General features: G+C 48.7%; 1 protein-coding gene across 6 annotated transcripts in view; it reads left to right on the plus strand.

Annotated features, from left to right (window-relative positions):
• The window catches only part of LOC128895427 (uncharacterized protein CG43867), a 90412-nt gene that overhangs the window by 1806 nt on the left and 75433 nt on the right, over positions 1 to 13173 (plus strand). For 5 of the 6 annotated variants that reach the window (XM_054157990.1, XM_054157996.1, XM_054157995.1 and 2 more), the window contains exon 2: positions 9904 to 11063. In XM_054157990.1, the coding sequence (XP_054013965.1) occupies positions 10131 to 11063 (933 nt within the window). In that variant the 5' untranslated portion in view covers positions 9904 to 10130. Of the gene's footprint in view, positions 1 to 1227; positions 1569 to 9903; positions 11064 to 13173 lie in introns of those variants that run through there. The other variant, XM_054157991.1, reaches the window with a different exon arrangement.

Here is a 13173-nt window from a genome sequence, read left to right on the forward strand (position 1 = left end):
AATGGTTAAACTATCAGAAACTGTTTTCAAATTCTAGCTCATACTAACTCGTTCCGTCTTACTAGTCTAGTTTCACTTACCTTCTTTTATTTTAATTCGTAACAGTTCATACGAAACGTTATGCGTATACGTGTACATATGTACACAACAAAATACATTTATCAACGGTGCCAACTTTAACAGATTGTATGGCGTCATAAAATACGCAACGACCAAGCGCATACAAATAGAGTTATTTACCAACAAACCGGAATGCGTACTATAATATTTTGCACGTTGTTACGTGAAACTAACACACGAACCCTTTGTTATTTATTCCGTTCCTCCACAAAAAAGCGTTCCACAAATTTAACCTTTGGTTGAACCCCCTGAATGCAGAAAAATATTTGACGGATTCCTACTTTATTCTCGTCTCGTTCTTTTTTTTCTTGTTTTGTTTTGTTTTGTTTTGATTCCGTGATCGCGGGAAACAATTGTCTCCGTTCAGTTCAGCGAAAGGTCGAATATACAACTCACGTGTCGCGGGTCTATTTGTTTTATCAAGCCCGCAGCCAGCAACCTGCTCTCGTATTATTTTGACAATAACGCCGAGCAACCACGCGAACCAGACACAACTATATACGTAATTTATGTAAAATGCAACCCGTGTGCTCGCCTGCGGGCGCGCTCCGTGAGCGGCGTCCATTACATTATAACAAAACAATGTTTAACGACTGTAATTGACGGTGTAACTGCCCCTCGAATCCGATAAAAATATGAAAACAACAAAATCCGGAATTACGCGTGACACGACGATTTACATAAATCACGCCTCGTACCTCGTACGTTGCGTCACGTCGGGAACGTGTTTGTTAAACAAAATAATCGTTTGTCGATTGTTACGTCTCACACAAACGGAGGAATGCCGATCGAACGATCGTTTTCACTTTCCAACCTCTACGATAGCTTTAAGAACCCCTGACCACGCTCCGAACACTAAAAAGAACATTCTTTTCGCGAATCACGATTCATTTCGATCGGTAAATTTACCGTAATTTTCGGTAGGTAATCAGCGTTTCCCGCCATTTTCGGTCGGCAATAATCGTTTCCCGCGTTTTTTGCGAGTGTCGCGATTCGATGTCTCGAGAAACTGTGTTTTCGGTCGCGTGCGCATCCGGGTACGCGCACAACGCTAGTCGGTTACACGGGACGTTCCGTTGTCAGTTTGGAGTCGGCGGCAATCCAACGCGTTAATTTTCCCTTGTCAATGGCCGTTCGTGATTCAACCACCATATCGAGCTTAGAAACCTCTGTGCTTCGCTTTCCGCCTTCCGGTTGGCTTTCGAACTACGGCAGGGCTGGTTTTCGATTTTACGAGGGTACGCTGGTGTGCGTTTTATCTCTGGTCGTTGAACCTTCTCTACTTCAGAGAACATAGCGAGTCTATGTTCGAAGCTGTTTCTTTCTCCTATGTGTGTTTTTTTTTATGTGATTGTGCATGCCAGTTGAAGAAACCCGAAATATCATCGCGTCTGCGTTTTCGAAGAAATCTCTCATACTCTGCGAGTTGTGACATCTAACCTCTCGAGGTGAGTATCTTTTCCTTCGTAATATATTTGCTATACTTGTACGTTTTCGTATTTGCGTTCGTATCAAGTTTAGCAAATAATTCCTTTCGAGCTTTTCCTTCCATCCTGAACATAATTCATCGTATATAATCGCATAACGATACAGGGATCGTTTGCTCTTACAATCTACAATAAGAGAAAAGGCTTAAGAGCGAACGATTCAATGATATGGGGATTGCGTGCGCGAGACATCTTTGGGAAATAGCAAAAAGCGACTACGTCCGTTACGGCGGACTTGCATAGACGATTCGAATCGGAGTTCGATGCATGGGTTATGCCACATACGTGACATACATCTTGGGACACGTGTTCGAATTCCAAGGGATGATTCACGACGTGAATATAAGAAATCGTGGTCGGGATTTTTGTCTGGATGCTTAGGTTAGCTCGCGCCGTTGAAATTCGATCTCGTTGGCGTGTGAAAGGGGAACAAATTTTCGGTCAACGAACACCGAGATCGATAGACATTCTTAGAAATCCGACCCTACGATTGCACGACCTTTTATTTAGGTGACAATATTATAACTTAGTAATTGAATTTTATAGTTAATTTCGTTGAAAAATCCGAAACTCGATATCCGTGTCTTTGCTTCTCTTAAAGCATGGAGGAACGCTGGTGTCCATTGTTCGCGACATCGTCTAATCGACTTATGTAGGTCTAATGGTTTCGAATTATTACTATCCTTCTTTACCTGCACCGGAAATGCACGAGTGGTTTCGTAATGGTTATTAACGACCCTTAATAGCGCTCGGTTGGTTCGATGGCGAGATTCTCAATTCTGTAATTGTTCTTATCATTTAACTTGATTTGATTCCGAGCTTGTTAGAGTTTTGTGCATCCGTTCGTGATTGAAATTGCAGGAAGGAAAGCTGAGGAGTATCAACGTTACGGCGATTACGCTGGCTGTAACTGAGGATCAGTTTTTTTTTTTTTTTTATTTCAAGTCATTTTCACGCTGTATAAATAAAAGACACGAGTTATCCAACTAGTTTATTTAGTCTCCTTCGGTTATTTTCGCATAGTTTAGTCGAAATTGCAAATTTGTTTACCGCGATAAGAATACTTCACTTACGTAAATAGGTCGGTATCTCTTTTTACGTTGAACTTAAATTCGAGAAGGAGAAGCCTGACGACTATATCCATGCAATGTCACAGCGTTTTCCGAAACGGTTTACGACCGACAGTTTAGCATTGTGTCCTTGCGATCCAGCTCGGAAGTAAACATTACGCGTCTCCTTATGACTCACGCTCTTGTTCGACTTTTGTGCGAGTCAAGGATAGAGAACGTCCCGGTGGCGGGTTCTTGCCAATTTTGGAATCTCGATAAGCGAGTCTGTCGCCAGTGACAAATCACTCTAACGAGCAAACCAGTATAAAGGTCTATCGATGACGTGGTTGCTGCGTTTCGGTCATGATCTGGCCCGTGTCCATTTGAAAAACGGTACGAACAATTGGGGTGTCAGGGTCTCGAATCAGGGTCCCCTTCGTGACCGATTTACTTTCGCAACACAGAAACAAACGTTTTTGAATTTCGTCCAATTTCTCTCGGTCTCGTTTTTAAGAAAGTTCACCCTACTAACAATAAAAATCGAGTACAAATTCATCGGCATTCTTACTTGGCTAATTAATTTTTACTTATCGCCCTATGCAACGCGTATCGATATTTATTCGCTTTGACTTTAATTAACAGGGTTTAATTTATGTGCTATAATTCATTTACCGTTGGTTGGTCACTTTCACTCACCTTCGCTCGCTCGCTCGTTCGTTCCTTCGACCGTGTTTCCTTTCTCTTTCCATTCTCCTAGTCGCGATTGGCCTCACCTCTCCGCCTCTCGTTCTAACCATCTCGCACCGTACTTCTATTTTTATCTCCCATTACACGATTTCCATACAAGTCCCCTTTTCTTCGCCGCTCGTAAAACTCTTCGGGTCTCCGACGACGTTTCCCAAAGTCGAGAGCGCGGGAGGAATATATCCCCCGCGTTTTACATTGCCACGCTGAACCATTTCCCCAAACCGATATTTCCCGCAATATCGGCCCGATTATTACGAGATATAATCGGGCACGCTAAAGGCTCGTAGCGAGACCCGTGAAACGTTAGGGTCACGACGATCTGTATGCCATAAAAACGGGTCGCGGTGATAGCAATCTGGCAAACATTGCCCCTGGCCTTTTGGTGGTCCTCTTTACCAACGCAAAGCAGCAGGCTGGAGCGAAAGCGTCAACTTTCGATAACGCAGGGTAGCCGTGCGAACAACAAACTTGGATTAACGATTTCTTTTTTTATATTCTTCCGTCGCCACGTCTCGAGAGTTGTAAAATTGCAAATTTTTCATACATATTTTCCAACTTTTTTCGAATCTCTTCCCAAGCAAAACGTTTGAACGCGTCGCACGCTTTCCCGCCATTGTTTTTTGCCTAGTAGGGAACGGCGAGGAAAAGTTGTAATTACCATCGGTCGATCGAAAGGGTTCATTGGCGGAACTTTTGTTCGTCGAGAAGTTTCGTCCCCGTGGGCAAGCTGGACAGACACTTTCCCGTGCATTTCCGCGTCGGGGGTTCCGTGCATACCCTTTCTATCCGCAATTAGCATCCCTGATGTATTCGCGTCACGTATCCGCGGGATAGTTCCTTCGCACGCGACACCACGCGAGACATCGTCCTTTATTTTCCTACTTGTACGCGAACGGCTAGCCGCTGCTCGGCCCCACGGAGAAATTGCACGGGAAGCAACACGACCGACGGCTAGAATGAGAAATAGAAATATCTTTGACTGGGAAGGAATGCCAGGCCTCCCGCGACGCACCATCTTTGTCTTGAAAAATCGTTCCTTTGCGTTCTCGGCGCAGGTAGTCATTCAAATTTGACGGTTCGTTATGCATGCACTCCGCTCGATGATAATTCTGCCGAGGGCTACTTGTAGCACTCCGACGAGTATCAATGGCTAATGCAGACGACGATTTAGCGACGTATTTCTCAGTTCTAAACTCTCTGAGGGCCGTCCGAATGGAAAAAGAATGTTCAATTTAAAAGGAGATTCGAAGCAATGACAACTAGACGCGAGCGACGTAGCGACTGCTGGTTGCTAGTTTGAAAGAGAGATTTATAGGGGGGTGTAGAACCGTGAGAGCTCTTTTCGCTCGTCGAGGACAGAGCAGCTTCGTTTTCCGTGGAATTCGAAGCCACCGACGCCAGCCCACCTTTTTACATACAGGGTGTCGAATAAATTACCCCGACGTACAGGGTGTCCGCTCGGGTCGAAGAATCGGATTCGTTCTGCGGGGATCTATCGAGCCATAAATAATACATAACGGGGACGGGGGAGAGATGTGACGAGGCCGTCTCGCGGAAAAAAGGGGAGAAACACGGGGGTGAACGGTGGAGGATCAGGGCGAAGAGCGTTAGACGCGAGCCGTGTCGATACGTATACGCGGTGATAGTCGCGTCTAGCCCGAGACAAGGTGATTTTTCAACGAAAAATGAGACTGAATCGTGGAATGAATTTTCCTGCTAGACGTCGGTTTCGAGGAAAAGCCCGGAGAAATCGATGGAGCGTGCGACGCGCTCGATTAACGCTTCGTCAACTGCGACTGTTCTTTTGAAACGGTTGCTTTTTTTTTTTTTTTAAACTTTACGCAGTTACTTTGTTCTTTTCGGTGCGAGAATAAGTAAATAAAAAGAATGAAAAGGTACGTTAGAAAGATGCGCATAATGCTATCTTAGCGCGGCTCTGCTTTAATGCGAGAAGAATCGGATAATTGTGGGCTCGGTGGTGGCTTGTTAAAGGTAGATGGAGCTTGAATACCCGTGATTTATGATGGTACAGCGGGAAGAAAGGTCGGTTAATTTGGAGGCCGAGTTATTGATGATTCTCTCTGTAAATTGGTTCCGATTAATTTGAAAGCGGTCCGAGTTAACTTTTCACAAGCCACAGGGATGCAAGCTCGACGAAAAATTCTCGAAAAATGATCCCTTTACACGATACGTATTCGTATATCCGTACTTTTCGTTTACGTTTCTTTTCTGGAACTCTTCGGGGATGGAGCCCTTCGAATTATAACGACTGCCTCTCGGAGGAGCCGGCCAGATTGAAGAGGGCCTCCGTCGCGCCTCGTATAACGCGAAAACCGTTCGAAAGTTAATTTGAAATTTATTCATGGACTCTACGGGACCACTAGCTGCCGCTTTTATATAGGAACCGGGTATTACGTAGGTACATGTGGCCTGAACGCGAGCGACGTTCCACGTAGGCCTACCTCGCGACAGAACGAGGGTGAAGTCGAGCTAAAAAGAACAAACAGGCCTTCTATGAATACGTAATTTTATTACGATTAAGAATCAAGTCCCGACGATCGATCGACCGACCGTGTTCGCGTCGACGACGCTCCCTTTGAGCACTCTTTCCTTAAATTTTTGACTGGTTCGCAAGGATTCGTCGAATTCCAAGAAAATGCAGGAGAATAAAAATACTCCGAAGTTGTGAAAAATGAAAAGCGAATTGAAAAAACGGTCGGAGAGTCGCGCGGAGACCCAGATATTCCGTGAGTAGTCCAGATTGGAAAAGTTGGCGTCGTGGGTTAATGTTCCCGGGGGCACAGGGGTGCGAAACACGTTGAAACGGTCGCAGGTCGGATCTGATCGGGGAGATTTAGGTATTTCGAGTAGGTATTCAGATTTATACGTCGAAACGAAACTCGCTGTTATTGCGGTCGTATATCTTTGCGCCCGGGTCCCTCAGAGGACAGTGCTCTCGTCGTCCGAGGAGCGGCGTTTCTTTCATGAAAACGACAATCCCAAAAGTACACGGTATCCGCCCCGGAAAAAGATATCGCTTGCTCGTAAACCGAGCGATATTACGCGAGAGAGTTCGACTGCTCGATGCCGGAGACGCGCAAGCCGCGAAAGAGACGAAGAATACGAGTGGAGAGAGCGTGAAGGGACGAGAGTCCGCATAAAATCAACCCATGTCGATATATACCGGACCCCGATAGATTTACAGTGCAGTAATAATAAAACGCGCGCAATACGAGCATTGCATGGCTGCTTTATTAAAACGTCACGGCTCGCGAAAGCGTCTCGGATCGATACAGTGAATTCTTTCCAAGTGCCACTGACTCGAGACCGAACTGCGACATTTAGAGAGAGACGTACACCATACCGCTGTACTTGGTGCAACAAACGCGGAATCACTCGATAACTATCGTCAGCTGGAGTAACTCGTTATTTCAAAGTCGCAGCTGCTGGTCCCACCGAGTCGGTAGTTTCAGCAAGCGGTAAAGATCGCTTTGCGACGTTACGAGAGAGAAGATTTGCGACACTTTGAAAGGGATTCGTTGTAAATATCGCGGAATATTTCATTTCTCGGTCTCGTCGCGAAACGCGAAATCCATCGGCGTGTTCCTTCGCGGGCGGCTGGTCAATCGTGGAGGATAAAAATACACGTTACGCTGGCGTAACGACGTAACACGAGCGAGCCCGGCATCGAGAGGATCGTTATCGATTACGAGCATGTTGCGTAACGTTTGTTCATCGAGGCTCGAACTCGCGGGACAGTTCGCGTCCAATGGAAGGATATTTCCGTTCCAGTGGATTGGCGGACAGGTTTGCTCGAAGCTCCGCGATTCCTTCGGAGCTTGGTGAGTTTGAAATTCCCATATCTAGTTTAAACAAATGTAAAACAGGGAATTTGTTCTTTAAAGTCGAAAAGCATAATTTTCTGGTCGAACCGACGAATATTTCTGCAAAGTTTCGTCGATAGACAGTGTTCCCTTGTTAGCTCAAACCTTCGCTCCGCGATAAAAAAATAAAGAAAGGAAAAAAGTGAGTATGAAAGAGCGTGGAAACAGATGAAGAGATGTTGGAGGAGTCACAAAGGGTCCGCGACTCCGCTGAAACGAGCTCCCGCTGTTATTTCTAGACGAAGATTCGGCTTCCGGTCGCGCCGCTCCAATTTGTATAATTACTGTTTTCTCTGCAAGCAGATTTCTCTGTTCTCTCCTACCCAGAAAAAACTTCGCACCCTGACCCCTATGAAAACGCTTCTTTGACGACACCGCCTCGTCGTTTACCTCATCCGCTCCTATTTCGAATCAACCCATCGTCGTAATTAATTAAGCGATTTAAAGTCACCTCTAGGATTTTGTTATGCGCCCTGGTAGAACGTTTTCGTGTTTAGCGAGTCGAGTTTGTTCGAAGGAAAGAGTCTTCTTTTGGTAATTAAAGTACCAACGCTACTAACGATAGGTTAGCATCGAGTTTAACGCTGCTTCGATTAGTCTCAGAAGGACTGAAAGAACTCGACTTTGTTAAAGAGTCATGTTCCTAATCCGCGAGTACCGAGACCGCTTACGTATGTTCGTTACGTGGCATCGCCGTATCGAGTCCGTGAATCGACTGATTATCTTAAGCGAACAGACTTTGATTACGAGTTCTCACGCATCGTCAAACCGGAGAATCTTCTGCCGTCGTTTGTTATTTGACTCGCGATCCGTCTGATCCTATCGCTCGTGTGCCGTCTGCATTACTATTATTACGGAAGCTCGAAAAGTCAGGAGTCACTTTGATCCCCTAGATAGCCCGTGACTCGACAATTGAAATGGAATCTCCTTTAAGAAAGCAATGTCGCTCGCGTCTTTGACCATCGTTCATCGTCACTCGACGAAATTGGTGGTCAAAGGGGCGCTGGGCGACCCAGGGACCGAGCCGAAGAGCGCAATTTCGTAGTTCGCGGAGTAACGTTCCTTCTTCCTGCTCACCGAGCATCTCTTTGCGGCAGACGTCTCGCTCTCGCGGTAATTGCAGAACGGGACGTCACACGGCCCCCACCCCTCCATCCGGTTTTTCATTTAGTCCCTTTTAGTGTCGACCTTAAAATAAACTTTGTAGCCCTGCGTCGTCGTGCTCGTCGTCGACGTCCTCCTCGTCGTCGTTGTCGTTCCCGCGACTCTCCGTTGCTTTCTCGTTCTTCTCGATCCTCCTCCTCTCTACACCTCTTCTGTGCCTCGTCACGCCGAAGAACCGCGAGGAAATGAAAGAGGGAGGTTGGGAGGTGGAGCGTCGCTTCGAGAGACACCCCAAAGAGTTACAGCTTTCAATTTAGTAGCGCAAACACTCGCCGCGAGTTAATATCTGCCTTCCATTTCCTGGCCTAATCTCGTCAGCGTGGATCGCGAACGAGTCCGCGAAAGTTGCCGCCGTTTTCCTAGGAACGCCGAGACCAAGCTTCTTCGTCAGGGGCGATTAAATCGGTACGAACTATGACTGTAACCGAGACGAACTTCGTGGAACGAACATGGCGACTCGTAAACGCAAACGCAAGACGATACCGTCGTAAATCATCGTTTTAGAGCCGCGAGAAAGCCTTTTCGCACCTGTGAGAATTTTGCGTAACCAAAGAAGTCTCACCTCGACGAAATATGCCCTACTATACGGGAAGATTTTACGTTAAAAATAGGCGTAGACGATGCAGTTTCTGCGAGAGAAAAATAAAAGCAAACGGGTCTGAATGTAGCGAGTACGGTCCTGGAGCCAACAGGTAGCTTGATAACGGGCAGGAATCCACGTTGGGGCTTCGAGAAAGTCGCTGTATCCGTTTCACGTAGTATAAAGTATCGTCTCGCAATGTGTTCGAAAGTTGAGAGAGCAAGTATCGATACGCGAAGCACGGATAGAGAATTTTTGTTTGAATCGGTTGAACTGAAACGAGCTGCTCGAAAGACAACAGCGAGCTGGGTACACAGTGCTCGAGCTGAAAAAACGTAAACAGTGGTGAGCGTGACTTCTGATCACGAAGCCGAGCAACACCGAACTTGGCTGTTTCATTTACGCGGGACACCTTGGGGAAAGACTATCGGTCTAGACAGCGAAAGAGTAAAAGCGTTAACCTAAAATTGAATATTCGCTATTGGCATGTCCTGGTATTCTCAGCGCCAAATCAGTTGGCTGTTCCATCAAGGCCTCGTAAAATAAATCCCGCCCACAACGGCGTCAAAAGAGGCGGGTGGGGGTAGTTGATGACGTCACTCGTAGTCGTGGAAGTGGCCTCGAGGCGCCACACGATTCGGCGATCAAAGCATCTTCGACATCGGTCACGCGTTGTCGAGCGTCCTGTTCGAAACGGTTCTCGGACACCTTTCCGAACGATTTTTGACTTAACATTTCGATTCGTCGAGGTAGGTTCCCACCAGAGTTCCCCGTTCGAGTCTAGTCTCTTGCGTACTGTCTCGAGTATTTCCAACGACGAGCGCGATTAAGCGATTCATAGTAACGTAACCATAGGGTCTCTGGTGTTGCAGGTCACCGTTTCGCCGCGAGGATGTGAGCAACGATGCCCGCAGCAGCGCGTGAGATCGTGATCGCCCTGAGATGGCCGCGACGTACGTTCCGCGCGTTTCAACGTGATCCCTCGAGGCAAGGAGGCAACGCGAGGGATCAGCCACGCCGCCGAGCGATGCACTGAGGCCCGCGGCGTCGAGCACCACCGAGGACGACACACGCAGACAACCCAGCGAGCCGAGCCACGATGGAGGAGGTGCGGGGCTCTCCTGCGCGCCGTCTCTCGCAGATCCTCGATCCGATCGCGCGGCTAGCCACGGATTTTGGCTCGAACTCTGCCCCCTGCAGCCCCAGATTGGGCGTTCGCGGCCATGAGGCTTCGGGGATGGTCCAAGGAGCAGCTGACTCCTCGCGCAGGCAGCCTGGACCAGAGTCGAGTCGAGGACAGTCCAGCGGGCCGGAGAGTCCTCGACTCTGGCCGCGTCAGCTACGCCAGGCTCCAGCCCCGCCGCCGCGACCCAGACATGCCAACAACAACGCAAACGTCGCCCACCAGCCGACCTCGTCCAGTTTGCCGCTGCCCGTGCACACCAGGGATTCCCCGTACGTGAACGTACCGAATCTGCTGTTCCAGAAAGAAACCAAAGGGTTCGCGGAAACTGCCAGGAGCGCTGGCTACGTCGAACTCAGGGAGACCAAGCCCAAGTGCAGCCCCTACGACTTTACGTCCGAATCCAGCGGCCACGTGGAATACGCCGACAAGCAGAGGACCTTCGCCGGCCAAACCGACTTGGATGGGACGGCAGGTTGCTACGACGCCAAGGATTTAGCCGCGTTGGCCAGAACCAGGTCAAATTTCGATCCAGGACCCTCGCCACGCTCGGGACATCAACACACGGACCGCGCTTACTCGTTCTCCGGGAAGCAACCCGAACTCCCAGGGTCCAGGATGTTCACCGAGGGACGGCTGTTCGCGGAGCAGAGGACTCCCGCGGCTAGCTCGGACGCGAAGAAAGAGAAGCTCGAGAACAGGCCCGCTTACAGCGCGTCCAAGAGCTTCGATGGATACTCGACCGCCGTCGAGGAGCTTAATTGGCAGGAGAGGTGTCTCGAGCTACAACTCGAGCTTCACAGAAGCAGAAGCCAGGCCACTAGAGTACGGGACATGCTTCGCGAAAAGGTGAGTCTATTTACCTTGCTCTTCGTATAGCGTCCAGTCCTCGTCGCTTTGGTTTATTTTGTCCGCGAAACGAGTCCAAACGCGTCGTCGTTCGCGCTACTTTATTACACGTCGTTTGATGATCGTTTCAAAATGCAATCGAATATCTAACCTTTGCCCTATTCGACTTGGTCGCGCAACAAAATTTGCTCGAGTTTCGTCGTTCTGTTAAACGTCGAAACTCTCGTTCCACCGAATCGTTGGCAGAGAGACTTTGAAATGGACGCGATGGCGTTTAGGTTATCCAGGAAATTGCGTTGGGCGTTGCACGGTGCAGTGGAAAAGGCAGCCGACGAGATGGCTCGTCTACGGGCGTCTCGACCCATATTTTCCGGCGAGTCCGCGGGGACCAATCGCGTCAAACGATCCGTGACTAAACCAATAAGCGATCCCGTTCCGTGCCGCCAGCGAAACGGCCGCTGCTCGATAACCCATTCTGTTTTCCACGTTACCCGTGTTCGACGATCGAACGGAGGGCTTCCGTGAAACGAGTCGTTTGCCTCGAATCGCCAGCTCTTCCTGCGGAAAATTCATCCTACCCACGCGCGATTCTTGAATTTCCGACTGTGACAAGAAACATCCCCGAAGTATCTCGTCTCACGCGTATACGCGTATTTGCAATTTCGATCAACCTTTGCACGCTTGCATATAACGAAAGATAAGAAATACGCGTTACCGACCTTTTCGTATATAGAATAACGCGAGGGCGAACGTGTTTTCCAAGTAGGAACGATTTACATCCTTCTTTGGCTGCTTTATCCGACACTCGACGTACGTCAAACGAATCGCAGGAGGGTCAATCGCGACGAGGGAGGAGGACAAGCGCCGCTTGGGTACATACTTGCGTCTTCGGTATGCACAGTCACGCGTCACGATTTAACGCGACCACCCTAGATAAGGCACATAGCCGCCGGTATAGAGTACGGGGTCGGTCTCCTTCTCTTCTTCAAAACCTACTCGTGTCTCTTAAACGGAATTGAATCACTTTCCAAGAGAGGAGGCTTCACTGGGCACCGCTTAACTCGTTACCTTCTCGATGTCTTCTCTATCGTTGCGTGAATTCGGTATGCGAGGGATTTGTAGGATAGCTGAAACATCGGAAAACAGGGATGATCGCCATGATCGCTTCGGTTATACAGATGGGTAGATGTATGTATTTCCTAGTGCGTGCTAGTATGCAGTCTTTGTTATTTTATCGTTTAACGTCACGAAAGCTGTTCCCCCGAGCGTGCATCGACGCGAAGAACCGCCAGCACCGTAAGCGCGCAACAAAAATAGTTTCGCGTGCGCTGATAATCGTCGAATACGAATCTTGCCGCGAGCTAGCCGCGTTGTAAACAAACGTTACGTCAATCAGGACAACGATCCGAGAATGATGCAAGCGAACGCGTAACGGGGTTCGGCACGGAGGCGCGATACGAAAGCGATAAGGAGCCCCACGGCCGCCTCTCACCGTCGCGTCAGCTGATTCTACAACTGCTCGGTTAGAGGCGAGCCACGACTCCAAGTTCGCGCGATTCGTTAGAGCGGAACACCAGCGTAACGAGAAAGAGGCGAGGCCTGAGTTCCCGCTGATTCTTGGAAGAAGAACCCAGTGGTTGGCAGAGTCTTACTCGATCGGTTTCGCCGTTATCGTCGTTAGAATAGCGATTCTCGCGGATCGTCTGCGACTTTTCAGACGTAATCGTAAGATATATCCTCAGGTCTGGGCATCGTCGAATAAATTCGGAGATGCGAGAATCATCGAAAAATCTCGCGAGTTCGCGGTCGATCGATACACCCGAATGCGAACCCCACGTACGCGGGTTTCCTGGAAATTGCTCACGTGCTCCGAGAGTTGACCTTTCGTCGCGTGACAAGGGCCTACATTCCACGTTCACGGTCGCGCCACGGAAATAGTTGAACCGTAGAAGGCAGAGGAGGAAGATAGCGAAGCGAGTTAGTCGCGAGCCTCGCTATCCGCGTATCGCGGATGGTCGCCTTCTCTAATGCCTCTTCAAAGGGCATTAACGAGTAACGACCTCGTAAAAAAAATTAAAAGCGCTCTAGCCGCGCTTCCGGCGTCGATACC

The sequence above is a fragment of the Hylaeus anthracinus genome, unplaced genomic scaffold (assembly GCF_026225885.1).
Source record: "Hylaeus anthracinus isolate JK02 unplaced genomic scaffold, UHH_iyHylAnth1.0_haploid 5, whole genome shotgun sequence".
NCBI classification, from domain to species: Eukaryota; Metazoa; Arthropoda; class Insecta; order Hymenoptera; family Colletidae; genus Hylaeus; species Hylaeus anthracinus.